This window comes from Danio aesculapii, chromosome 5, assembly GCF_903798145.1.
Source record: "Danio aesculapii chromosome 5, fDanAes4.1, whole genome shotgun sequence".
Lineage (NCBI taxonomy): Eukaryota > Metazoa > Chordata > Actinopteri > Cypriniformes > Danionidae > Danio > Danio aesculapii.
In genome coordinates this window covers 30,663,381-30,690,968 of record NC_079439.1, presented here as the reverse complement: position 1 = coordinate 30,690,968, position 27,588 = coordinate 30,663,381, and the positions used below count along the sequence as shown (strand labels likewise).

General features: G+C 35.4%; 1 protein-coding gene across 1 annotated transcript in view; it reads left to right on the top strand.

The window, feature by feature from the left end:
• cacna1ba (calcium channel, voltage-dependent, N type, alpha 1B subunit, a) overlaps positions 1-27,588 on the top strand; it is a 206,702-nt gene that overhangs the window by 99,259 nt on the left and 79,855 nt on the right. Inside the window, exons 8-11 of the mRNA XM_056457880.1 lie at positions 18,893-19,008; positions 25,850-25,933; positions 26,394-26,435; positions 26,682-26,765. Coding sequence (XP_056313855.1) covers positions 18,893-19,008; positions 25,850-25,933; positions 26,394-26,435; positions 26,682-26,765 — 326 coding nt within the window. The remainder of the gene's footprint in view (positions 1-18,892; positions 19,009-25,849; positions 25,934-26,393; positions 26,436-26,681; positions 26,766-27,588) is intronic.

Sequence of the window (27,588 nt, the reverse complement as noted above, 5' to 3'; positions counted from 1 at the left end):
AGTCAAAACATAAAAACAAACCAAAGGACTGACTTGAGTTTGGTGGCCATAATTGACATAAGATAATAAACTTGGTTTCTGAAGAAAAGTTTATAAGACTTTATTTTGATGAGTGTTAGACTCTCTGCTTAATATCTGCTGATACTGCTCATTTAACAGACATTTAACTGACTATAAGAAACTTTGCTAGTACATATCAACTTAATGTACACTAACTCTAACCCTAACCCCAACCTAGTCTACTTATAGGGTGCTTTCACATCTGTAGTTTGGTTCATTTGGTCTGGACCAAGGGTAACAAATAATACATTGTAGCATTTTTCTGTTGTTTTGGGGTCCTTTTCACACCACACTGTTTGCTTTAGTCTGAACCAGTTGAAAAGAACCAAAATGCTGTCATGTGACAAAATCCACATCACTCATTGGCCAAATGTTATTGACTGTATTTACTAAACTGCTTTTTGATTGGTCAGAATTAACGTGTGGGAAAATGCCTATGGAACTCCTGCAGGTAAACAAACTGACAGACAAAAGAAAGAAAATGAATGAATGAACATCACTTTAGACAAACGATACATTTTGAGAATGAAGCGTGGCTGCGGCTGGAAAACAATGTTTTAATGCATTTCAAACAGCAAAGGCACATTGTAAGTTACTTCAGGAGGAGTTGTGAATTAATTTAGCTAAACTGCGACATGTTCATCTTTCGGAAATAGTCCAACGATCCATTAGGTAATGTTTTTCCCTCTCTCTTTGTGTTTAAAACTGTTGGTAAAGCGCTGTCAACAAATATTTTTCCTCCACACCCCATAAGATAGGACAGCGCATCGGACTATGGCAGCTGAATAAGTCCAAAAAGGCGCAGTAGTTTTTGTGATTGGGTCTGTTTTAGTTCGGATCATGTTCTCACCAAAAACGAACTGCTCCAGGGTTCGTTTGAATGCGTACCGAGACCACCTCTTCAAAGAAGAGGCTTTTTGGTGCGCATTAGAATGTGAATGCTACATTCACACTTGCCCAAACGGACTGCATCAAGAGGGTAAACAAACTCTAGTGCGATTCAACCGAACTAAATAAGGCAGGTTTGAAAACACCCATAATCTAATGAGAATTAGTTGGCGTGTAGATGCAATGTTACCTAAATTCAACAATGCTTTAAAGGGACCATCAAAATAAAGTAATACCAAAAGTTTTCTCAAGCCAAAATAATTTACAATAAACATAATTAAGTAATATTTTTTAGTGAGACTAAAAGTTAACAAGATTATTATATATCATTATTTTGAACTAATTATCCTGAATTTCTTTGCATTGTAATTATTCTGTAGTTAACAGTCTGTTAACAGTCTGTTTTCCTGTCATTTGCACTTCGTTAATTCAATTCAAATTTCAATTCTTGGTTTTGAAAGGAATCCATTACATGAGGACTCTACTCTTGTCTCAGAACCTCATGTAATGCACTTAAATTAATGATCTACTTTTGGATTTCACGCTCTTTGTTGTCCACAAGCATGCATTTAAATGATTTGGAGCCATTACAAAGCTTTAGCCATTTCAGTTTAAATTACATGCAAACAAACAGCACTTGCATTTGCTGGGTCCTTCTGAAATAGATGGCCTTTCCTAAACAATTGAAGGCCCCATAAAATGATTCCTGTTCAGCAAGTTGGAATCAGTTCACCTACAGCTTGCGCAAATCCAGAGTAAAAGCAATGTTAAGTGCAGTAGAGCAGACCAATTTGATTAGGCAGCTTTATTTTTCCAATGCAGTGTTGGTCACAATTAAGTTTTTCCTCCATCGATCGTGATCGAGCCAACAGATCCACATACGCTCTGTACAAAACAAAAAGCAAACACTTACACTAAAGCATCTTTATTTTTCCCTCATGATCTCCCTCTCTCGCTAACACAAACACTAGTTTAATGGAAGGTCTGTGGATGAATGTTTTGTGGTGATCTATATAGCGGCTGGTGGGATTTGAGTTTATGATTTCCTGGAAGTTCTCAATCTAATGTTCACTATTTCACTGAATGGCTTATCATGTCTGTGTTGCTGTCGTGTGGCATTAAGCACTTGTTGTTACTTCTTCAGAGGATCTCTAACATGCTTTGACGTCTCTGCTTTTAAGGCTTTAGTTGACAGAGGCTCATTCTGGAGTGCTGGTGCTGGTGTTTGTCTCTGTGGAGTACAGTAATCAGAAAATGACAGCAGAGCTGGCAGTGGGAGAGTTTTGTATTCATGCTTTATCTCTGGCGGCAGACATATGGTGAAAATTTGTGAGCTAAATTATCACTTTTTGTGATTTTTACTGAATCTGCTGTTTTCATAGGAGTCACAGCACATTTTGACACTTCAGTGGATGTGATTAAGTTAGGACACCCTATTGAATCACATGTTTTTTTCACATCAGGAAATAATACAGAAACAACAGCCACAACAACTATATGGTCCTTGGCAGGTCTTAAATTTTGGAAGATAAAACATCAGATAAACAATGTGACGTGGCATATCACGGCAAGGCAAGTCTATTTATAAAGCACATTCATACACAATGTAATTCAAAGTCACACTGTGTCATTATTTATTTAACAACAAAAAAGCCAAGATATAAATGCCATCCATGGGTGACAAATTTAGGACTCACAAAATTTAAGATGTCTGTTTTTGGCATATCAATACAGACTTCTCATGGTTTCAATTGGTTTTCTGTTTTAGGTCACGGTTTCGATTTCATTGTGGTTCTGTATACGATATGTTTTATTAAAAAATTCTGTAAATTCTGTTAAATAAAACTAAAATAAAAAACTAGTATCCATATGCATAATATGCAAGTTAATATAGGCAATAATACATCTATGTATGTAATAAAAATCTTTTTACATGTAATAAATGTATAACACTATATTAATATTTTACTCAACCGATTTAATAGTATTTAGTATGATTTTCCATATTAAATACTACAGTAATTTATAGTAAGCAAAATATTGTTTTTAAACCATAAAGTACTGGTAATTTGTTGTTATTATAGTTGCAACAAATTTAGCATTACAAACAAATTAACTGTTAATAATTAATTAAAATAATAATAAAAATGATATATGTAACAGTTTAGTAAAAGATAGTAGTTTATAATCAGATAATCAGTTAAGATAAAATAATATATAAATATGTAAACTATATAATATATTGTTTAAAAAATTAACTATAGTAACTCATTTTAATGTGACACATTATTGTTTGCTTTTTATTTACAAAGCGATTTTAACCAAGTATCATAATATTAAGATCCTGAATTAGTTTATTACACTTAATCTGACTATTAGACGGTCGATTATGTTTTCTTTGTGTATGTGGACACATGAATAAAGTCATAAGTGTTTTAACGTATTATGTTTATTTACATAATTTGAGTTCAGAAACTGCAGAGATGTTAAAATGATCGTTACGACATAATAATACTATAATGACTGAAATAGGAAACCATATTTGTGAAATTCAATAGGTGGCGATAATGCTCCTAAGGAGTTAGTTAGTTACCATATATGGTTTGCCTAGATTGTGTGTGCTAGATTGTGTGTGCCTGAAACGTTCTGTGGGTCTGCAGCTGGATATATATCTCAGAGGGGGTAGGGTAGAGAAGATCGCAAACTGAAGAGTGGTGGTGGGGGTCCTAGGGGGCACTTTAGTACTTTTTTTGAAGGGTACTTTTTATCCAAGAGAAAAAAGGCATGTGCACTGCACAGATTGAGCCCTATCTGTGCATGTTTCTGGTAATAATCAGACTCTCAGATTATTCTGGTGAAGCTTTGGAGTTTTTTTTTTTTTTTTTTTTTGCAAAGTTCTTGCCACAGCATTGGATGAAGTCTGGACTTTGACTAGTTTGCCTATTGCCTATTGCCTATTGACTATTGCAACACTCTTATTTTTTTTTAGTTCAGCTGTTGTAGATCTGCTGGTGTGCTTGGGATCATTGTCTTGTTGCATGACACAATTTTGTTTAAACTTTACCTCTTGAATGGTCATTGTGTTAACACACACCTGAAGGCTTCAAACCTCCTGTGCCTGACATATTTTTGTTATTGCGATATGTGCTGTTTTATTTTCCAATTTATAAGATCACATCGATTTTATGTACAGTATATGCAGTCTTTCCCGATTTCCATTTTTTAGTTTTGTAAACTATAAACTAAACTATAACATTTCTTCTTGATTACTTTCACTTTCTGTGCTTTCAGATGAATGTCACGTTGTAGGTATTGTTTAGATATTTGAATCACACTAATCAATAATCTCTTCTTCCTAACTGCTAGGTTTTGCAAAAATAACCACAAATTCACATTTGATGATATTCTGAATAAAACCAAATGAAAAATACGATATCTAATGCAAATAGAATTTTGAAGCCTAGTAGCTCTGTGATGCTCTTGAAATGATAATGAGAAAGATTACAGAGTTTTGTGTAAATAAACTTTCCCCCATGATTTATTTTTAGAAAAGTAAATCAATAAAATGCTATATATATATATTTATTCTTCACATTGGTATCATGATAATATCACTTAAATAAATAAATAAATAAATAAATAAATAAATAAATAAATAAATAAATAAATAAATAAATAAATAAATAAATAAATAATGACATCTGGTTATGGAGTGGTAGTGAGAAGACGTGAGATAATGACCCTCCTATAATTTTTTATATAAATTCTTTAAACTGGCTTAAATCTTTGATACATTCTTGGCTATTGAACACATAAAGGTTTAACAACTGAAATGGCACCGAAAAAGAAGAACACAACACCAGAAAAGGTGTATAACGAGGCTCAAGAATGTCGCCGGATTCTGATAACACAGACAAAGTAAAAGAGGCAGAGGAGGATGTCGACAGTGAACCCACGAAAATAACTGAGACGAACCCCAGCAACGCAGATGTATTACAAGTAGGGCCAGACGAAATCTGCGGACGTTTTTTGATATTTCTGCTGAGAATTTTAGTTGAAATCTGCGGACTTCTGCGGAATTATTTTGGGAATATCATAACTAAAACCTTAATTAAAATGATATCTTTTTAACTTTTATTTAATGTTTAAAATGCAAATCCAATTAGATTCACTTTATTTGGTAAACAAAGCAAGTCTCTCATAAAATATATCTACTAAAAGACAGAAAATATACAAACTGCATTGTACATAAATCAGATGAACATTTTCATATTAGTCAATAATATTACTGTAATTAATTTAAAAACTGAATAAATATAGATTTACACACATTCACTCAAGTAAATAAACAGAATTAAGCATAGGCTAAAAATCTGTGGAAAATCTGTGGAATTCTGCACGTGCAGATTCCGTGTGGGCCTAGCACAAGCCATTAAAGAAATAGACAAACAAGTTGCAAATAAAATTGACGCGTTATGTCAGCAATCAAAGAGATAAAAGAACGCGTAAAGGAGGCAGAGGAACGCATTTCTGGAGCGGAAGATGAAATCGTTCAACTTAATGCTGTGCAAATTTTGTAGAATCGCAAGTTAAGAAATTGATGGACAAGGTTGACGACATGGAAAACAAAGAGACGGAACAACCTGAGGCTAGTAGATTTGCCAAAACAGAAAGATGGAGGCGATGTGAGCACGTTTTTTTAAGGCCTGCATTCCAAAAATACTGGAAATGGACTCGAGTACAACGTTTTGTTATAGAGCATGCACATAATGTTGGCCCACAGCGAAATATGGAAGTTCGGAACACACAACGGATTACACCACCAAGAACACTAATAATATAGTTCCTAAACTTTAAGCAATAAATAAATAAATAAATAAGCTTATAGCGTCCCAGGCCTAAGTGCTGGAGTTTGTATTATTTCAGTGTGAAATAATCACAGATCTGATTGCTCACTTTTTTTTTTTTTGAGAATTTATTGATATGTTTTTGAGATTCTTGTGAAGACACTTGAGATTGATATAGGATATTTTTCAAAGGAGAAAAATCTAATAAGAGTTTATCTGTCGCTTCTGTAAATAGTCAATCTATGTGAGTAAGGCTTTCTGCTTTAAATGCTGATGAATTTGCTTCTGTTTTCCTCTATCCTCAACCCTCCTTCATATCTCGCTCTGTCTTTCTCTCTTAATTTTCATGCTCTCTCATCGTCCTTCAAGTAATATTATCATTCTCCACTCTTGCAGTGTGAAATTTATTCATTTAAAGCTGTTTTTAGCTGTAAAGGTGAAACAGGCCCTCAGAGACACCCATCTTGAGAGGATTTGCATAAAAGTTTTTTTTTTAACGGTTACTACTGCCATGTAGATGTTCATGTACACAGCACGTTCAAGGTCGGTGTGTATGGAAGTGACAGAAAATTTTGTACAGAGACTCTATCTGCTTTAAGTTCTCTAACAGTGTATCTGTCCTCATGGTTCAAGAGTACTGTGCATTCAAGAGAGCTGCACAGCCCCCAAATTATCACACTTCTAAAGGCTTTTTACAAACTCCTGAAGTGTGAAATGTCTACACACCATGGGCTGCGAAGGATGATGGAAGCCCAGGAGCAGATCTAATTAGGCTAAAATAAAGTGTTTCATAAAGACATGGCACAGTCTTCTTTTGCCATGTCCTTCCCCTTTTGCTTTAAAAGCAATTGTATAAGAGGAGATTGAAAAGGGAAAGATTTTTGACAAATTCTCCACATTGAGTTATTTCACTTAATCATTTTACGATCTTTATATCTCCTTTTTTAACTTTTGATTTTTGATTAAAAATATCTATACAGTTTGACGAAGTAAGCCTTTATTGAATAGTTGGTTTAAATTAAAATATTAATTAAGTAATAATATGTATAGTTCTCAGCATAATTGAGTACACCCCATTTTGAAAATATATATTTTGATCCATTTCTCAGTGAATATAGGCAATGTATTTTGGTGCATTTAAACCAGATTTATTAAACAGATATATTTATTAAAATAATATTTTAGTCACCAAACATATTTAGAAATTGAAAGATAATACAATTAAATTCAAGCTAAATGTTGAAAATAAAATTACAACCTACAAAATTTCAACAGAATCTTTAAATTTTTTTGCTTTTTTTTTGGGTGTTCTAGTTTTTGGACCGTTGACGTAAGTTATTTTGTTAGATAAGCTCCAGATTTGGCTTCAGTACTGACTAATCAGATGTATATGCACAAATATAATATTGTAAAGCTTGCTATTAAAAATATGAATTTAAAAGATAAATTAAAATGAGAATAGCAGAAGTAGTATTTTTTCTAATCTGTTTTTGCACCATATAGACAAAATATAGCTTCCTTCTACTAGAGTGTCAATAATAATAAAAAAAAAAAAAAAAAAACTTTAGAATTAAACTTTGCAAATTTTTGACATCAGGTTGGTCATGGTCTGTTTTTTTTACTGTAATTTTTAAAAAGTTCCTGCAGTGTAAATTTAGTGTTTTTAAAATGACAAAAAATGCCTGGACAGTAATATTATTTCATCATAAAGTTGAGACCCATGTGCAGTTTATTACAAGATAGAATGGTCAGACAAGCAATGGTCAACACAGGGGCAAACAGATGTATACAGGCAAATCCAGAGTCGTAGTCATACAACAGGTGGATGGTCAAAAGGCAGGCAGCAGACAACATAAATAAACAAAGCAAAAAAGCAAGGGTCTAACATGGCAAGGCAAAGAAAACGCGTCAAAATGTTTACAAACATGAACAAGACTCTGCAAAGATTTGTGTGTGTGTGTGTGTGCACTGTATTTAAACTCCATGTAATCAGTCCATAATGATCCTCCGGCTGTGTGAGTGAGCGTGTAATCAAAGTAAAACAGGAACCGGTGTGTACGAAGTGCATGATGGAATTTGTAGTTCGTTAAGTGACAGAATTGTAGTCCAGGTGAAGGTGTGTGCTTTCCAATGATCTGCAGCTGTTAGATTGCTGGTGATCATAACAATTATAAACTACAATGCGTTTCAGAAGTATTTGGTCAGGAAGGTCATTGTTTTCTTTTATTCTCTCAAAGAATGCTTTTTTTTTTTGCCCAAAAATAAGCATTATTATTTTTTAGTCTGTTTCTCTCACCAGTGTGACAGTCCTTTAGAAACCATTCTAGCATGCTTATGTGTTGAAGAAATATTTCTCATTTTTATTAACGGTTGTGCTCAGGCCCGGATTAAGAATTCAGAGGCCCCTGGCCACAATGTCTTGTAGGCCCTCTACCTGGCCGCACCCCTATAGTTGAATTAAAAAATAAGATTAATATTATATATTTTTAAATAAAATACATTTTAAAATAAAATTAAATAAAATACATTACTATAATGTATTGCCCGCATTTTTTAAATAAATGATATACAGTACATATACAGTTGAAGTCAGAATTATTAGCCCTCCTGTTTATTTTTTTCCACAATTTCTGTTTAATGGAGAGAAGATTCCTTCAACAAATTTCCAAAAATAAAAGTTGTAATAACTCATTTCTAATAACTGATTTATTTTATCTTTTCCATGAGGACAGAAAATAATAGTTTACTAGATATTTTTCAAGACACTTCTATACAGCTTAAAGTGACATTTAAAGGCTTAACTAGGTTAATTAGGTTAACTAGGCAGGTTAGGGTAATTAGGCAAGTTATTGTATAATTATGGTTTGTTTTGTAGACTATTGAAAAAAAATATTGCTTTAAAGGGGCTAATAATTCTGATCTTAAAATGGTTTAAAAAAAATGAAAACTGCTTTTATTCTAGCTGAAATAAAACAAACAAGACTTTCTCCAGAAGAAAAAAATATTATCAGACACACTGTGAAAATGTCCTTGCTCTGTTTAACATTCATTTATTCATTCATTTTCTTTTCGGCTTAGTCCCTTTATTAATCCGGGTTCGCCACATGAACCGCCAACTTAGCCAGCATTTGTTTTACGCAGCGGATGGCCTTCCAGCTGCAATCCATCTCTGGGAAACAAAAATATATTTTTAAAGCATTTAAAGCATACTTTGAAAAAAATATATTTTTTAATGTATATCTTCTATAAACTTATAATGCATATGATTTGGATATAACACCTCTCCAATCCAGTTCTATGAATCTGAATCCTCCATAATACACACACTTATTAATGATTCCTACTTGTCTTCCTCATGATGAAGAGTAGGCAAAATCTGATATGTAGTGGGGAAAAAGAACCTGTTCATCAGACGCTGGATTCAAACCGGGTTCATGATCGACCGCGTCAAAACATGCTGCCATGCGCTTTACAAGCTACGCCACTCACACTGCTGTTAGTTGCGCTCTTTAGTTATGTTGTCTCTGTCAATCAAACGGTGATGGGCGGGAATCACTCAACTAGCTTATTCCATTGAGGTGCGCTATTTGCACTTAGCCCAAATAGACACTACAAAATCGGCATTTCCCTCCCCCCTCGAAGGGGCCCTAAAATCGCACGAGCCCCTGGGTCTGTGCCCATAATGCCCATTGGTTAATCTGACCCTGGTTGTGCTGCTACATGTTTGTAAAAGTCTTTGTTCTTTTTTAAATTAATATATATTTGTGCACTCTTGCATTAGAAATTGTTGTGTAATTATCAAAATGCTATTTAAAATATAGACTTTATACCTTTGCATCTTGCTTTGTACTCTGTAAAACTTTCCATGATTTCAACAGTAAAAAATGTAATGGTAGGACTGACTGCTTACCCCTGTATGGACAGCTTTTCCAGCGTGACTCGTTTGCTTGGTAGCTGACCGCGAATGGCGCACTTTCCCAGAATTCCCTGCATGACTTCACTTCAATTTTTATGCAGTTTTGTTTACATTATTTTTTTTTCTTGAGTTTTATTCACATCATAGTTTTATGTTACATCTAATGTTGAAAAGTAATAAATAATTTACTTTTGTATGTGTTACCATGAGGGTGTTTAGTAGTAGTAATCACGTTCTATGTGTTGTATGTTTCTCAGCTTGTGGGATGAGGATTGGTTCATTATATGACTAATTATCCGTACATGTTTATGGTTGTGTGTTTTTCTGTGTTACAAAGTTATGTTTTGTAGATGTTAGTACTTCAAAACATTGGTGTATGACCAAAAAGGTATGAAATACATTTATCTACTGTAAAATGTATATATTTGTTTTAAATGTATATATTTCTTTTATGTTCTTACAATATTTTTAACAATTTTTATTATAAAAATTGTACAGATTTTTAAAAAGTGTAGTATCTAATTGATCGTTAAACACCCCTAGCAGAAATGTACAATCTTCTCAGTGTGGTCTTTTAGTTGTTCCTAAAACTCGTCTCTGATCAAGGGGTGACGAGACATTTTCTCACTATGCTCCAAAACTGTGGAATTCTCTCCCAGCTGACATTTTGAATGCAAATTCTCCAGAAATTTTTGTTTTCCCCCTTATTTTTTGATGTTTATTTTATATCTTTTGTTGTATATTTAACATATCTTTCTTATCTATTTATTTAACATTTTATGGAAAGCACTTTAACAATTCATTAACATTAACATTTATATGTGCTACATTAATAATAATAATGATAATAATATACTTTTAGAGTGAACATATTGTGGCGTCACAGCATATATTACATCCCGTGGGCAGCTTTGTTGTTTATTTGGGTCAGTGTGATGCACTGGTTGCCATGGTTGTGTGTATATTTGCAGGGGCCGGAAGGATAGTTCACCTGTCTGACCATACAACCTTCAAAGCAGAGGGCCATTTTGAGGCCTCGTGGGGAGACGAGAGGACTCCCCCTGTTTGGGGTTAGAGGAGAGGTGGGCAGACGTGTCATCCTCTCGGTGGGTCATTGGGCAGCAGGGGTCCAGCATGAAGCCAAATCAGAGCATCTTGATCACTCTCTCCTCACAATGGCTTTTTGACCCTGACTGTATACTGTACAGCACTTTTAGGCCCCATTTACACTAATACGTTTTAGTTTTAAAATGCATAAGTTTTGCTACGGTTACACCTTGCGTCATGCGTCTACACTACCCCAGAGTTTTTAAGCGCCAAAAATTGAGCTTTTTGAAAATGCTGAAGAGGCCATTTTGGTTTTAAAACACTGCCGCTCCTTATCATTGTGGATGGGGAAAGTGGAGACATCTGAAAATGGAGGTGTGGTTGCCGACATTGCTCTATCTGATTGAGGCTTTTTTCTCAATATTAAGTACACAAAGTTCAGTCTTGCACCCTTTCCTTAAGTTCAGACTTCTCAAGATTGATATAAAAAAAAAAATGGCCGAGGACATGTCTGGTAAAAACTGTGTACTTTATAACGTCATTCACATCACCCTGACTACGCTTTACTTTCTTAACAATAAAATGAAAACATGATATAAGGAGCTGCCTATATTAATTTTTTTTTAATATTAACTTAACAGACAATATAAATGTTGAGGCATCGTGTAGCTACATATTTATATGACCATCATCTTCACTGGATGCATATTTATAACAAAACGTAGCCTATAACATAACTGCTTCCTTTTATTTTCTTCGAAAAATATGAAACACACATTGTCTCTTTTGCTGAATATCAGTTTTATTATTCAATAATGGTCAATATAAAAGTATAACATACAATAAGTTTATACAACATAGTAAGTAAGCAATCAGTTAAATGTGCAGAATCAGTGTACATGGTTAAATAAATTAACTTAACTTTGCGCTCAGCCAAAAGCCTTACCTGAGAATAAGTAATAGATTCAAAAGACCATTAGATAGACCCAAGATAATTGAAATATCACATTTGACATTTATAGTGAGATGAAGTCCAGCAGAAGATCCTTGGTAAACTGTCTGAGGAGGAGCTTGAGCTCTAGCTCCTCCTCCTATAAGCTGTTTTAATGCGTACACCTACCCCACCCCTAACCCCAGAAGTATAGCTCAAGCTCCCCCTTGCTGGAGCTCAGCTCTGTCAAAGCGACTCTGTACCACTTGAATTTTCTTGGTTCTATAAAAGCATTTTATTGTGTTGGAGGCTATTTGTGAGAATCCACACGTAAAAGACACTTTTTTTTTAGCAATTTGAACAATGTCCCACTCATATCTTTATGACCGAAACCACAGAGTATTTGAAGGATTTTTCACTGCCACTGCCAATAAACTTGTATTTATTTAGTGAATATTGCACGCTTTTAACAATTAAGCTTTTAGTCGAATTAATGACTGATCATCACAAATATATCCTCACAATAACAGATGGGTGTGCAGGAAGTAAATCACTCATTTATGTATATCTCTGCAGACATTTTACTAAAACAGCCAGAAATTTGACCATGCTATTACCATTTACAGAGATGTGCACTTCGCAGACAGCCATTTCAAAATGACACATCTGTTTAGAGAAATCTTGCTATTCTTTAATTTCAGCAAGCAGAACTGAACACGAGACTAAATATCCAACTGCTGTATTAGCATCTCTTCTTTCATTTTTGCCCACAAACGCAGATGATGTAAAGGCCCAATCCCAATTCTACCCCTTAGCCCTTTCCCATACCCCTACCCCTAGTTTTGCGCATTCACGTGAAGGGGTAGGGGTGTCCCAATTCTCTTTAGCTTGAAGGCGTAGGGCTAAGGGGAAGGGCTAGATACCCCTTGAAACTGAGATTTCACGACCACACTCGAAACCAAGTGGTAAGAAAATTTTTCCTAGAATACACCAGCCACAACAGCAGCATAGCTGCACATGGAGGTCAGAAGATGCACAAATTAGTATTTTTTTGTCATTATTATGAATTCTTGTAACAAACAAGCATATGGTTTAATACATTCATAATGGCTTTCGTGTTTTACCATCATGCATTTAAAAAAAACCGCTAAACTAAAAACTGCTTACTTTCGCTATCTATAATCCCTAATAATAACTTCTGTATAGTAATCCCACTACATGCTTTCACATTTGACACACGAACACCCTGTCAGAAAAGTCTAGTGGCTGGTAATTAACTTTTTACAGTGTCTGGTATAATGTTAATGTTGTTTTTGTGTGTTTACAAAGATGAATATGGCCAGGGTGTAAATGCACAGTACACTTACAATTTTATTGCCACATTATATTATTATGATAATAACATGATAGCATTGCCTTCAGTGATTTCCTGAAGATAAATACCAAAAAATAGCACAACTGGAATAACTACAGCAGTCGCCATCGTCGATCTCATACGAAGCAAGAGATTGCGATGACATACGATGACGTGTGCAGGTGCTGTAGTGAGGTCCCATTTCTTACCGGTAAAATTTGAAGCCCTTACACTTCCCACTCTGATTCAAAGGCCAGAGGGAAGGGTAAGGGGTAGGGGTACAAAAATAGAATTGGGATTGGGCCAAAGTGTCTAAACTTTGAAATCTTAATCTTTAGGGGAATTGTAAAAATTATGACAAGCGGTCCATATCCAGTCAGCATACGAATCTCTTTTAGATTCTATTTAACTGCCTCAGGAATAACTGACATCTCATAAAAATATTATGACAAGTCTCTTGTATAGTTTTAAGAATCCTGCATTTATTAAATGTCTATTAACATCCACCGTCATAGATGTAACAAGATTTACATAGATGTAAATCTTATCATGTAACAGATGTTAAGATTGCTGCACATTTGACTTCTGGAAAACCTGTATATTTAAATCAGAAGGATCTGCTGAAGTGTTTCCAGAAAAGTCTGCTATATTCATCAGACGTTTAGCCACAGGTCTTGGCGGTGCTTGGCTCTGAGACTAAGTTGTGACAGGAAGGGCACCTGCTGGTAAGAACAAATGCCAGAGTAATTGGTGGTTAATTCCACTGTAGAGACCCCTGATTAAATGAGGGAATAAGCCAAAGGAAAGTGAGTGAGATTCATCTATATTGATGAAATACAGATGTCATGGTACAGCTATATTATTCAAATACACCAGCGTAATGTTACATTAAAGTGCACATTTTATTAACTGTCTGTTCTCATTTGAAAAGCACCATCTAGACATTGATAAAGATGTTTAAAAGCTTTTTAGTGGATGATTTGATTAGTTTTGTTGTGTATGGGGCGATTCTCAACTGTTTCTGTTGGGCTGAAACTTCAATTTAAAACAAATTCACATGTAATTCTAACAAAACTGAACACATTTCTGTGCATCTGCTTTTGTGTGTGTGTTTTGTATGCACAAACTAGTCAGGGTTATTTGGAAGGTATGCTTTTATGCTGAGACAGAAGTACAATGAAGTAAGCGTAAACCTTGTGAAGTTGTGTGAGTATTTGCATTTATGGGTTTATGGTTCAGATAAAGAGAGAAAGAGAGGCTGCTGCAGAGTTAGTCTGTCACACACTCACAAACAAATAGACACACTCTCACTGTCACCGTCACACTGCCACTGCAATGCAGCGAGGAGAGCAGAAGAGGAAATCCTGGCTTTTAAAGTTCACCCAAAAATGAAAATGATGTCATCATTTACTCATCTGTTTCGTGTTGACTTACTTTCTTCTTTAGAATGGGATACATTGAAAAAAAATCATTTTTTTGTCCATAAAATTAAAGCCAGTGAGGACTGTCATTATACAATACGACCTAAAATACACTGCCATTTTTTAAATTAATATCTTATTTTATCTTATAATTGATTTATGCAATTAGCTATTTTGGGCATCCAAAATCAAGTCTTTTGTACTTAAATTGGCCATGAAATTGCTCAATAAAATTGCTTTTATTATATATTTTAAATTAGCAACAAAATCTAACATGAACTGTCCCATAATTATTGTTTCTTATTCTTGAATATCAATATAGTTAATCATTTATTTTGGAAGAAACCCTTAAGGTATGTTCACACCAGCCTGAGTGCTGCCATTTTAAAATAAATGTACAGAACATGATCTGCCGCTCTTTTATAATTGTTTGTTGTGATTGGACATCCAGCTCTGCTCTGATTACCTCACTTCTCTTTTCCACTCTGATCTGGATGTCCTAAAACAAGGATATGTTTTATTATCCATTATTGAAACATTTGATAGATCAGTGAGTTTTAAAACAGGTGTATTACTTGAAATGTTGTGTAAAGCTGATGTACTGCATTATATTTTGAGTGTGTTTTAGGATTTTTTGGAATAAAAACATTGAGTTGATAACCCATTTGAATGTCTTTATTGTAGAGGTACGTTTTACCTTCTCTGAATGAGTAATTGTTATTAAGTAACTGATATTAATAAACTTTGATTTAAAGAGATAATTTTTACCTGATAAGTAGCTGTTGAATATATACATGAATGAAGGGTATTTTTTACCCAATTTATGCAAGTATTTAATAACTTTTTACTTTAGATAGTTTATACTCGATATATGGGATTAAATCTACCCAACCAAAGTCGATGCAAATTGTTACCTCAGATTTATTGGGTAAATTCTATAGATTAGTTTTTACAATGTATAAACAGATAATCAGATGCTTTTGAATGTATGAGATTCTTTAATGACAAGAGAAGTTGAAAAATATATACAGTATATTCTTTTCTGAGTTATATCAGTGTCAGATTTTAGTTTTTCTTGATTTATTTACATAGCTGTAACCTTTCTTTCTGAAAGAGGCACCAAGTTTTTTTTCCAGATATCTTTACTTTAGGCTGTCTTAAACCGAGCTTTTCAGCAATTGTCTTCTGCTTTAACACTAGAACTACTGGAGCAGTCATTTTGACCATTTGTAAATTTTGTAATTGAATAGTTTTGTTAAATTAAAAATGGGAGTGGCATGGTGGCACAGTGGTGTCACTCACAGCAAGAGGGTCACTGGTTCGAGCCTCGGCTGGGTCAGTTGGCATGTCTGTGTGGAGTTTGCATGTTCTCCACATGTTGGCGTGGATTTCCTCCATGTGCTCCAGATTCCCCCACAAGTCCAAAGACAAGTGCTATAGGTGAATTGGGTAAGCTAAATTGTCTGTAGTGTATGTGTGTGAATGAGAGTGTATGGATGTTCCCCAGTGATGGGTTGCAGCTGGAAGGGCATCCGCTGTGTAAACATATGCTGGATAAGTTGGCGGTTCATTCTGCTGTGGCGACCCCAGATTAATAAAGGGTCTAATCTGAAAAGAAAAAGAAAATAAATGAATGCAGTATAACCGGTATAACAAAGGCTGCCTTTTCCTAAATGTGTTTTTAACTGAAATGGTTTGTAGCAATCGGTTTTCTTAAATGGTTTGAGTTGCCTTAACTTATTGCTTTTTACAGTACTCAGTTGGTTTGAGTTTTCCCCATATATTGGGTTTTTACTGTGCTCAAATTGCTCCGTTTACTCAAATGGATCAAGTTCATAGTACTCATGAGGATTCGTTTTTGAACTTAAATGATTTGTTGCAATTGGTCTCCTCAAATGGTTTGAGTTACCTTAACTTTTTGGGTTTACAGTGTGGTTATAAAATTCTGCAGTTCCTGGAGCCTTAAATATTTGAATAAATTATGATTGGCTGTTAGCTGAAAAAAAGATTAGTTGTTCTGTCTCTGTTTCTAGAATAATGGCCCATTCCATGTTGACACCTATCTTTTGGACAAACTAGCACAAAACAAAAATGTGCATGTATGCACAGTTAGAAAAATGCATTGTCAAGCATTAACTCCATTCCCAGATGATTACGTCCATCACATTCTGTCCACCCTACTTTCATTTTTCCCCCTTTTTTCTTTGCTTTTATAGCTTTGTTCACCTCCTCTCTGTAGACTCTGCACCTGTTAAAGAGTAATGGTGGTCCATCATCGCGCTCTCCTCTAATTGGCGTGATAACAGATGGCAGGTTGTAAGGGGGCACAAACACTGCATCATCCCCCCCCCCCCTAGTGTTTCATGTTGCAGGGAAAGCTGTAATGTTTATGAAAATGAATTGGAATCGTTTAATAACCAAGTCAGGGTGAAATATACCTCTCAAAGGCAATGCATGGCCTTTCTCTTGGCTGTAGATGCCACTATTGTGACCTGTGAGCAAAATCTAATCAAGGTATCATTGCACAGCTTCTTCATACTGTGGATTGAAATGTAGTGATACTAAAGGGAAAGAGAAGAGATGCTGTCATGGATAATACAGGATTGTACCATATCTCCTTGTGAAGCTGTAATGTCGTTTGATGTAGTTAATGAACAATTTTGCATTAGACAGTTAAACAAAATATATATATATAGTTCTGAAAGCAAAAGAGGGTCCATCCTGGTACTAGCAAGGTGTACCTAATAAAGTGGCTAACATATATATTACCCTCCACTTTTATATATATATATATATATATATATATATATATATATATATATATATATATATATATATATATATATATATATATATATATATATATATATATATATACCAGCTATACTTTATAAGGTACACCTAGTACCGGGTTGGACCCTCTTTTGCTTTCAGAGCTGCCTTAATCCTACATGGCATAGATTCAACAAGGTACTTACATGTTGTTGATGCCAAATTCTGACCATCTAAATACCATCTGAATGTCACAGCAGAATTTGAGACTCATCAGACCAGGCAATGTTTTTTTCAATCATCTGTTGTCTAATTTTGGTGAGCCTGTGTGAATTGTAGCCTCAGTTTCCTGTTCTTAGCTGACAGGAGTGGCACCCGGTGTGGTCTTCTGCTGTTGTAGCCCATGCGGCTCAAGGTTGGACGTGTTGTGCATTCAAAGATGCTCTTCTGCATTCCTTGGGGTGTAACAAGTGGTTATTTGAGTTACTGTTGCCTTTCTATCAGCTCGAACCAGTCTGACCATTTTCCTCTGACCTTTGGCATCAACAAGGCATTTTCGCCCACAGAACTGCCACTCACTGGATAATTTCTCTTTTTCTGAACATTCTCTGTAAACCATAGAGATGGTTGTGCATGAAAATTCCATTAGATTAACAGTTTCTGAAATACTCAGACTAGCCCGTCTGGCACCAACAACTATGCCACGTTCAAAGTCACTTAAATCACCTTTCTTCCCCATTCTGATGCTTAGTTTGAACTGCAGCAGATTGTCTTGACCATATCTACATGCCTAAATGCATTGAGTTGCTGCCATGTGATTGGCTGATTAGAAATTTGTGTTAACGAGCAGTTAGACAGGTGTACCTAATAAAGTGGCCGGTGAGTGTATATATTTATAATGCCATATGCAATATGTTAATCTGGGGTCGCCACAGTGGAATGAATCGCCAACTTATCCAGCATATGTTTTACGCAGCGGATGCCCTTGCAGCTGCAACACATCACTGGGAAACATCCATACGCACTCATTCACGCACAGACAATTTAGCACATGTTTTTTGACTTCTGGGGGAAACCGGAGCACCCGGAGGAAACCCACGAGAACACGCAGAGAACATGCAAACTCCACACTGACCCAGCCGAGGCTCGAACCAGCAACCTTCTTGCTGTGAGGCGATTGTGCAACCCACTGCTCCAACATGCTGCCCATAATGCATTACCGCTGTTTATATTTTTAGCATAGAGTATAACAATACCTTACTTATCTATATTGAGTTGACCTAGAGGTGAATGCATTTCAAACCAAATTGCACACTTCAGCTTTAAGTGAGGTATAAACTGTAGCCTTTTAGTTGTTTTCTATTGATTCTCAAACATTAATTTTTTTTCACAGCTCTTGCAATTGTGGACACCACACCTGATTTTTTTATTTACGATTTCTATTGCATTTCTCTCATTCAGTTTTGTTTCTCATTCAGTCTTATGAACGGGGACATTTTTATTGTGGATGCACCACTTTATTACAAGATTCACATTTTTAAAACCACACATGAATGCTCTTACACACAGCCTGTGCTATAAAGCCGGTCTCCCCTGATGCCCGTGTGCAGTACAGTGTGTTCATAGATGGGTCTGCATTTGCTTTTGTGCCCACAGGGAGTTTGCAAAGGAGCGAGAGCGTGTGGAGAAAAGACAGGAGTTCCTGAAGCTGCGCAGACAACAGCAGATCGAAAGAGAGTTAACCGGATACCTGGAGTGGATCTGCAAGGCAGGTCAGTCTCCCAAATGTCCATTAAAAATTATCTATAATGGAAAGAGGTGTTTGAACACAGACTTGTGTCCACAGTGTGTCTAAATGACCAGATAATAATTATAAAAATCCAGTCACTCTTCTATTTTAATAATTCCCCTAAATCAAAAGCAGTCTCTCCAAATGTCCATTTTGGATATTCCACTTAAGGCCAGTATACGTATATTTCTGTGTTAAGTATATGCAGTAGGTCAGGCTTGCCATCGCATACCATTTGCCTTACCTTTAATTGGACCCTGATACACACCTTTAAAAATTTTTACTACACATCATAACAATGTGGAGTACTAGATCTGTGATTGGCCGGCTTGGTAGCAACATGAAGTGTGGGTGGGGCCGAGAGCTGTGCCAAGTCTTTATACTGTAAACATTTGACAGACTTTTTTTATGCTTTCTGTAAATCTTATATAATTGTATTAACAGCTTTTTATTTGGACAGCCTATTAGTACAGAGCAGTAATTTGGTTGATGAACTGAATCACCTTTACATAATAGCAACTGCCTATAGACCTTTTTCTTAGAATGCAAAATTACCCATTATGATTTGCGTGTATGCGCAAGGAGAATGCTAAGAACTTCTGGTAGGCAGCTGATGCGTATAAACAGTCACATTTGGACAGCTCTGAAATGATAGTTTTAATCTATTTTATTAGCTTTTAACATCTTTCAACTAATACTGTTGTCGATTAGCACCACCTCCTGGACTGATTATTTAAAAACATGTGGTCTAATTCTAATAGACCAATTACCATGTTTGTAAACATTCAGGATGCGCATGCAGGGTGGTGGCAGAAAGAAACCAGGAGCACTAGCATTTACAGCGAGGAAATGACATCAGATGCAGTACAGAGTTTGTTGTTGTCTCAGAAATAAGATATATTGATTACATATTATATATATTATTTACATAATGCTTTCAGCGTAAATTTTTTGGACTTTTCTTTTCTATTTTTGGACTATTTTTGGACTCAAATTTGGCATCCTACCACACAACACGACATCTTTACTATTGCAGCCTGTCTTTTTTTGCAACCGGGGAGCCGTGTGATGTCATGTGTGACGAAGGTTGGTAATTGGTCTATAGGATGGAAAACAACTGCTGTAAGGCATTTTCCCTTGTTGTCAGACGGCATCTTGTGCTGTTTAAATGATGCCTCGTAGTCGCTAAAGTCAACATTTTCTCTTTATTTCAAATATATAACCAACCCAAACAAATGTAATTCACCAAAATGTTTTACACACACACGTAGTAATATTGTCCCACTAACACATTGATTAAATAAGTATCACAAAGTGAAAATAAAGTGGCATTTTGAAATGACACAAAAACACATACCATGGTAAATACTACATAACACAAACTAACTAAATGAAATATAAACGGCTGCCGATTAGAATCAACATGAAAAACAGCCACACTGAAAAAAATTATTCAAAGATGATTCCTTGGATTTACTCAATTTTTTTACGTTAAGTGGTTGTAAAAAATTTTTTTGGGCTGAATTTAAACAAACAAATTAAGTTGAACTATGCTCAATTTAATTTGTTTGTTTAAATTCAACACAAATAAATTGTTTGCAACAGTTTTGCATGCAACACTTTTTTCAGTGCAGCAGAGTATCAGTAATGGACTTTTATTGGTCATTTTTGTAAATTGTATGATTTACATGACTGTTAAATTTCATGCCAGTAATCTGGTTTGCTCTATAATGCAGTGAAGAATTGTGTGTGTGTGTGTGTGTGTGTGTGTGTGTGTGTGTGTGTGTGCGTGCGTGCGTGCGTGTGTTTGTGCGCATAGAAGAGCCACTGTGCTAACAGCTGACATGTTGGGAACACACACACAGTATTTCTGACGGCAGACACGTGAACTAGGAGAATGTTTTTCTCTCGCGCTTGAATTACGTCTGACAGATTATAACGGCTTTAACACATACCTTTCAAAGTTTTGTGTCATAAAAACACTCCGTAATCCACTCAAAGCGCTATTGAAACCCATTTTCTGATCGCAAGTTACCTGTTGTAAATGGTGTAAACGTAAATTCTAAGCATTCTGCCTGAAGACGTTGGTCGCTATGGCGCCCTCAATGCAGCAGCCAAGAAAAAGGTCTATATTTCTCCACCAACCATTCCGAAACATCCTGGTGCATCTAGAAATTGTTACATCTTCCTCTCCATCATTATCTGCCTTGTCATTTCTGACATTTTGGCTTCATGAGATTCACTTATTTAGTTGTTTCGTGAGTGTCAGAAGAGCCAACACAATATTACGCCAATTCGTAAATTTTTTATTTAGTAGCTAATTCGTATGAATTTGTACAATCTCATTCTTACAATTTTGTACAATTTGCTGATATCCAGGCGGGGTTGTGTGCCATGCCTCCTTTTTTAAAATTGTAAATTTTCATATGACTGAACTTTTACGAATTTGTACTAATTGGCCACTAATCTGACAAAACGTAAAATAGTTATAAAGTAAAATAGTTTCCCTGTGAGATCAGGCTGGAATAGCATGTAAAGGCTCCTCCCTCTTCTGGCAAGCAGCAGCTCATTTGCATTTAACGCTTTGACGCATACATTCACAATGGTCTGATCAGTCTAGGTTGGTCCCTGGAGTGTTAGAACACACCGATCTGCTTTTCCGCAATGTCTGTTACTGAGCCAGAGAAAGAATTGCGTGGTGATTGTCATGAATCACAATTTATCAGTGTTTTCAAACAAATATTTATTAAATAATTTATTTATTAATGAAGTATTCAAATATATTAAAATATTATTCATATTTTAAGTTTTGAACTTTTCGATACCCTTAAGTATTAGCAAAACATTACATTTATTTGTTGTAAAATAGATCCTGATGTCTGTGGAGAAGCAATAATAATTATTAATTCATTCATTAATTTTCTCCCAGGCTTAGTCCCTCCATTAATCCGGGGTCGCCACAGCGGAATGAACTGCCAACTTATCCAGCACATGTTTTACGCAGCGGATGCCCTTCCAGCTGCAACCCATCCCTGGGAAACATACACTCTCATTCACACTCATACACTACGGACAATTTAGCCTACCAAATTCACCTGTACCAGCATCTGGAGCAAACCCACGCGAATGCAGGGAGAACATGCAAACTCCACACAAAAACGCCAACCTACTGCGCCACTGCGTCGCCCCATAATAAGTATTTTAGACAAAAAATGTACAATGTGCTTTATTCACATCAGATACATTCTGTTTAGGTTACTAGAATGCTCACTCTATTTATTTCCCAGTTTAACAGACACTTACTTTCATGTATTTCAAAAGACGTTGATGGATTGACATGTTGAAAATCCAGCAGCTCTAATCACTCCACTCTAATCTCTATCACTCATTATAAATCAAATAATATGAGCACTGTTAAGCGGTTTAAATGGCCAAATACATAATCCTAAACTTATTTGAGAATCAGAATATCACAAATATATGAAATATTTGAAAGAATCAGAGATATTTCACAATATAATTAGGACTTTTGTCAATATTTGCAGAAAAAGGTCATAAATACTGTAAACAAACCACAGAGATCTAACGTGTCACCTAATAAACTTTCAAGCAACACATTGTAAAGGATGGACACATAAAAAATACTCAAATTTGACAATCTTTAATAAATATGTGGGCTTTTTTGAGCTGACTTTTCACAGACCCTTTCAGAAGACACCACAAATGAATTAAACAGCTTATGGAAAGGGGAATAAAATGTCCCTTTTAACAGAAAAATCTTTTCAGAGGCATTTAGACACTCGTGGCTGAACTTGAGAATGATCAACATCGCAGCCACCAGAAGGCCTCGGTCTGTTCCCTCGAGTGTTCTGTCCCCGTGTGTTTTCCCTCCCATGACTGTTTATGTCACTCTCTTCAGCGGTCTCTGCTCGGCTGCGATGGGAGCTGATGTATTTGTGCTCGTCTGTTGCTCAGCACTTCCTCTCTCCATGGCAATCAGATGGCCTTCCACCCGCTCCACCAGCTGCTCCATACACTCGGTCTGACCATCACAGCTCTTCCATCAGCCCATGTAATAGGACTCAGACACTGATTTCTGTGGCTGTAGATTTAAACTGATGTGTGGCTGGTTCAGAAATGGTCATTTCAAAGCATAGATTTGACCCATCTCACACATTTTGCTTATACATGTATAATTAATACCACAAATATTTTTAGAACTTTTTTCCTGTGAGTAGCTTGATGGTGTGTTCATGAATGTCAATGGAAAGTAGACATTCAGTATATGTTGCTTGGTGAAATGAAGAGAAAATAGATTTGGTGATTTGCATGATATTAAAGGTTTTGGGAAAAATTCCCCTATGCTCACCAAAGTTACATTTATTTTAGGTATAGAAAAAACATTATTATTGTGTAATATTATTACAGTTATATTTACATTATATATAGTGTAGGGTTATGGGATCTAGAACATGGCTATGCAGAATTAGAAATTACTAATAAACAATTTTTTCTTTTTATTTGTCACATACTGTACACAGTCATACACTGTATGATATGCAGTGAACTGCTTAAAGGGAATGGTCCAGAGAGAATTTTTAAGGCTTGGTTCTATTTATAAGATGCAAAGCAATGTGTGCTCATGCTTCATTTGTAGAAAATCACATTATTTTTTCAGTTTTCTTACTTTTTCTTACTTTTTCATTATATACAGCTCCTCAGCTAAGATGAAAATGACTGTCATATTTCCTAGCTCCTCCAAAAGACAAAAGGCTCAAGAGGCTGTGATTGGTCAGCTTTTATAATGTGCTGTGATTCACAGATCGGCTCTACGTCACCAGGAAACACATAATGCCACCACAAGCACGCGCTTTTCCGCTGTGTAAACACTGTCAGTCAGAGTAGCTGTTAGCTGTATCAGTTTGTGCCTGAATCAGACAAAAAATGACACAAAGGACACAGTTGAACCTCACGCCTGCTCTCTAAAATAAAATCTGACAAGTGTTATTCACATATATTCGTCATGAGCATGTATAAGTAATATGAAACATTCACATATCTTCTGCAAGTTTGTTATTTGAGATGTACAGTATAGCAGAAATCGGCCTCATGTAAAGACACTGCAGCGCTGCTGAAGATTGTGGGTGTTTACAGGGGTTAGACGGATAAATATGAATTTGTAGCTAAATTGTTAACAGTGCCAAACAGCATTTCCGATTGTTTACATCTTTGTTTACATCCTCGCTACAACATACTGTTAACGCTAGAAACTGTGCACGTAATAGATCAATTAACAAATAAAAACACATATAGGTTGTAACTCACAATCCACAGCTTCGTCTATTATGGTTGGAGCTGCTCCTTCTTTGAGGAGTTTTTAACTAAATCCAGCACTGAACTGGGAGAGATTCTATAAGCTGTCCTTTGTCAAATGCTAGAGCTATATATTTTTATAATTCTCTGGAACATAATTAAAATTAAATTGCTTCCCTTTGCATTGAACTTTGAGTCTATTATATTCAGAGATGTTGTTTATGTTCACACAGCTACATTACACATCAACTAAAGTTTAAAATATGATATTGTAGTGGACCACCCATTTAAAACAACCATTCATGGGCTTAAAAATAATAACAGAAATTATAGTAATAGCAACATGGGCTAAATAATGTCAATAATATCAATCTAAATACAACTGATAAATTAATAAAGTAATAATAAACAGTTGAGATACTAGTAATATGTATTACCATAGTCACAGTTAATAGTCAATATATGTTCTCTAACCTGAATTTCTTTTAAAAATATATTATTTTTGAAATGTATCAACACAATCATGTGCAGGACATACTTATTGTATATGGTTTAATAACACAAATAACTGATTTTCACAGTGAAATTTCCCACTTTCCATTAGTAAATCTGACTGAATCCAGATAGTTTAACATGATGTTTAGGCTTTGTTTTGGATTTGACTTTAGTTCAGTGCAAATTAATGACTGTTTGGCTGTAAATGTGATGCTCTTCCTCACGTAAATTAAATTTCATGAGGATGTAATGTAATCATTTTCTGTGGCACACTTCCAGTAATCATTTTACAAATAATGACCCTTATTAACGGAAATACACCCTTGATTTTCTGTTTAGATGCACATGCAGAATAAATGAATGCCATCCTTGCCATTTTGCATAACAATAAATCAGCCGTAACAAAAATGAAATGAGTTTTAGCTTGGTAAATGTTGTTGCTCTTTTATAGTTCTTCCTGCCATCAATTATCTAACACTGTAGTTTCTCTTCAGGTGGCACAGTTTCTTGTAAAACTTTTGATCCTCTATCAGCTCAGGGGTTAATTAGCTCTATCACAGCGTGCTTCATCCTTTCTTTTGTTTCCCAGAAGTCCACTAGGGCTCTTCCGTGGGGATTCAATTGGCTTAGAGAGGTGATTTACCAAAGTCCTCCATGGTGGCACAGCTTTGAAGTTTTAACAGTAAATCATTATGGAATTAACTGCTAACAGGTGCTTTGACATCTTCAGGTATCTCGCTACCGCCATTATAGATTCCACTGCTCTGTAGTGATTAGATTGCAGTGCATCACCTTAGGCTATTGTTTGCCTTGTAGTGGTTGCTATTTTCTGTGCAACCACCTATAAACACACTGACAATCACATAACAATGCACTTTAACAACCACTTAGAATAGCTGTACCACTTACTGTAATAACCAAACACAAGAGAGCAAAACCTGTTCATTGTCATAAAAATAAACATGACTTAAATTGCAAACATGTGTGAGTAGTAAAATGCTTTGTTTTTTTTTCAGAGGAAGTAATGCTTGCTGAAGAAGATAAAAATGCAGAGGACAAGGATGATGTTGCCTGGTACAAGAGGAAGTGCAACAACCCAGGTAACTCTTGAAAAATTACATTTATTAATTAGAAGTGCAGAATATTTTGAGTCTTTTATTAATTTCATATAAATAAAAGATCAAATAAAGGCTCCACATGTACAAATGCACTAAATAAAGTCATCACATAAACTGGGTAGTAACAAGGCACTCTCCTAAAGCTAATCTTAACCCATATAAAGGGTTGCCAGGTCCAAGTAAATATTCCAACCCAATGATAACTCAAAACCTCCCCAAAATGACTGAAAACTTCCCAATTTTTGAGAGAGTGAATTATTAGATTCCCAAACAGGGGAAGATTTACTGTGTCTTCTCTGATATTTTGTGGTACATGTACTTGTAGATACAGTATACTTGTTGAAGTACTGACTTTCAGCACACCGAACAGCACTTACAAGTACCTTTATCAGACAGAGATGTAACTGACATTCTGCTCATTTTATATGTGACGTGCCATAAGGTGGTTTTACTCGCTCACTTGGAGCAGACTTTGGGTTGCCAGGTATGTATCCTAGCATCAATGTCCATTAAGAAACCATCAGTTTTCATTTTGCATTCACAAGAAAGAAACATTTTGGTAACTGCAGCACGAAAGTAGCCACCCAAAAAATGCATCCCACAACTAATAATATATATAGAAATATATATATTATTGCAAGCCATATATAACCCATAACTATATAGTATATATTTGTTTTCTACTTAAAGAAAACCTACTTTTTATGTGCTTGCTTTTCAAAATTGTCAGTATTGAAGCGGGCTAAGAAGAGCAAAAACGATCTCATCAATGCAGAGGAAGGAGAAGATCACTTCACTGACATCTCTTCAGTCGGTAAGCTCAAGGTTCAACTTAAAACCTATGCTGGAATTTTTCTTAAGGGAATCAGTGCAGAAAATATTACAAATAAGCAGATTCAAGCATTATGCTTTGAAGCACAGGTGTCAAATCAAGTTCCTGGAGGGCCGCAGCTCTGCACAGTTTAGTTTTAATCCTAATTAAACACACCTGATCAAACTAATTAAGTCCCTCAGGCTTGTTTGAAACCTACAGGTAAGTGTGTTTAATTAGGGTTGGAACTAAATTGTGCAGAGCTGTGGCCCTCCAGGAACTGGATTTGACACCCGTGCTTTAAAGCATAGGTCTCAAACTCCATTCCTCGCAGCTCTGCACAGTATTGCTCCAACCCTAATCAATTACAGCTGGTCCAACTAATCAAGATGATCATGATTTATTTGAACACCTCGATTATTTGGATCAGCTGTGTGTGGTGCAAAACTGTGCATAGCTGTGACCCCCCAGGAGTTGAGTTTGAGACCTATGCTTTAAAGTGACCACATTTTAACTACCAGCAGTTGTTTGTGTGTGTTTAATGTTTATCTGCCTAAAGAAAGTTTGAAAAAAAGACTTAAAATGTTGTATATTTTAGTTGTACCTTTTTATTTTGTTTATTTAAATTTGTTTCATTACTGGCTCATGAAAATGGAATCAAGAGTTGTGAATGTAACTTTTTATTTTTATTTTATTTTATTTTATTCATATAGATTATAAGATCACATGAGTCAAAAACTACAAAGAAATCTGTTCATTTTTTTTTTGTAACAGAACTAGTGAAAATATTGTCAATGCAAGTAAAACTTTGAGTTGTGCATTAAGC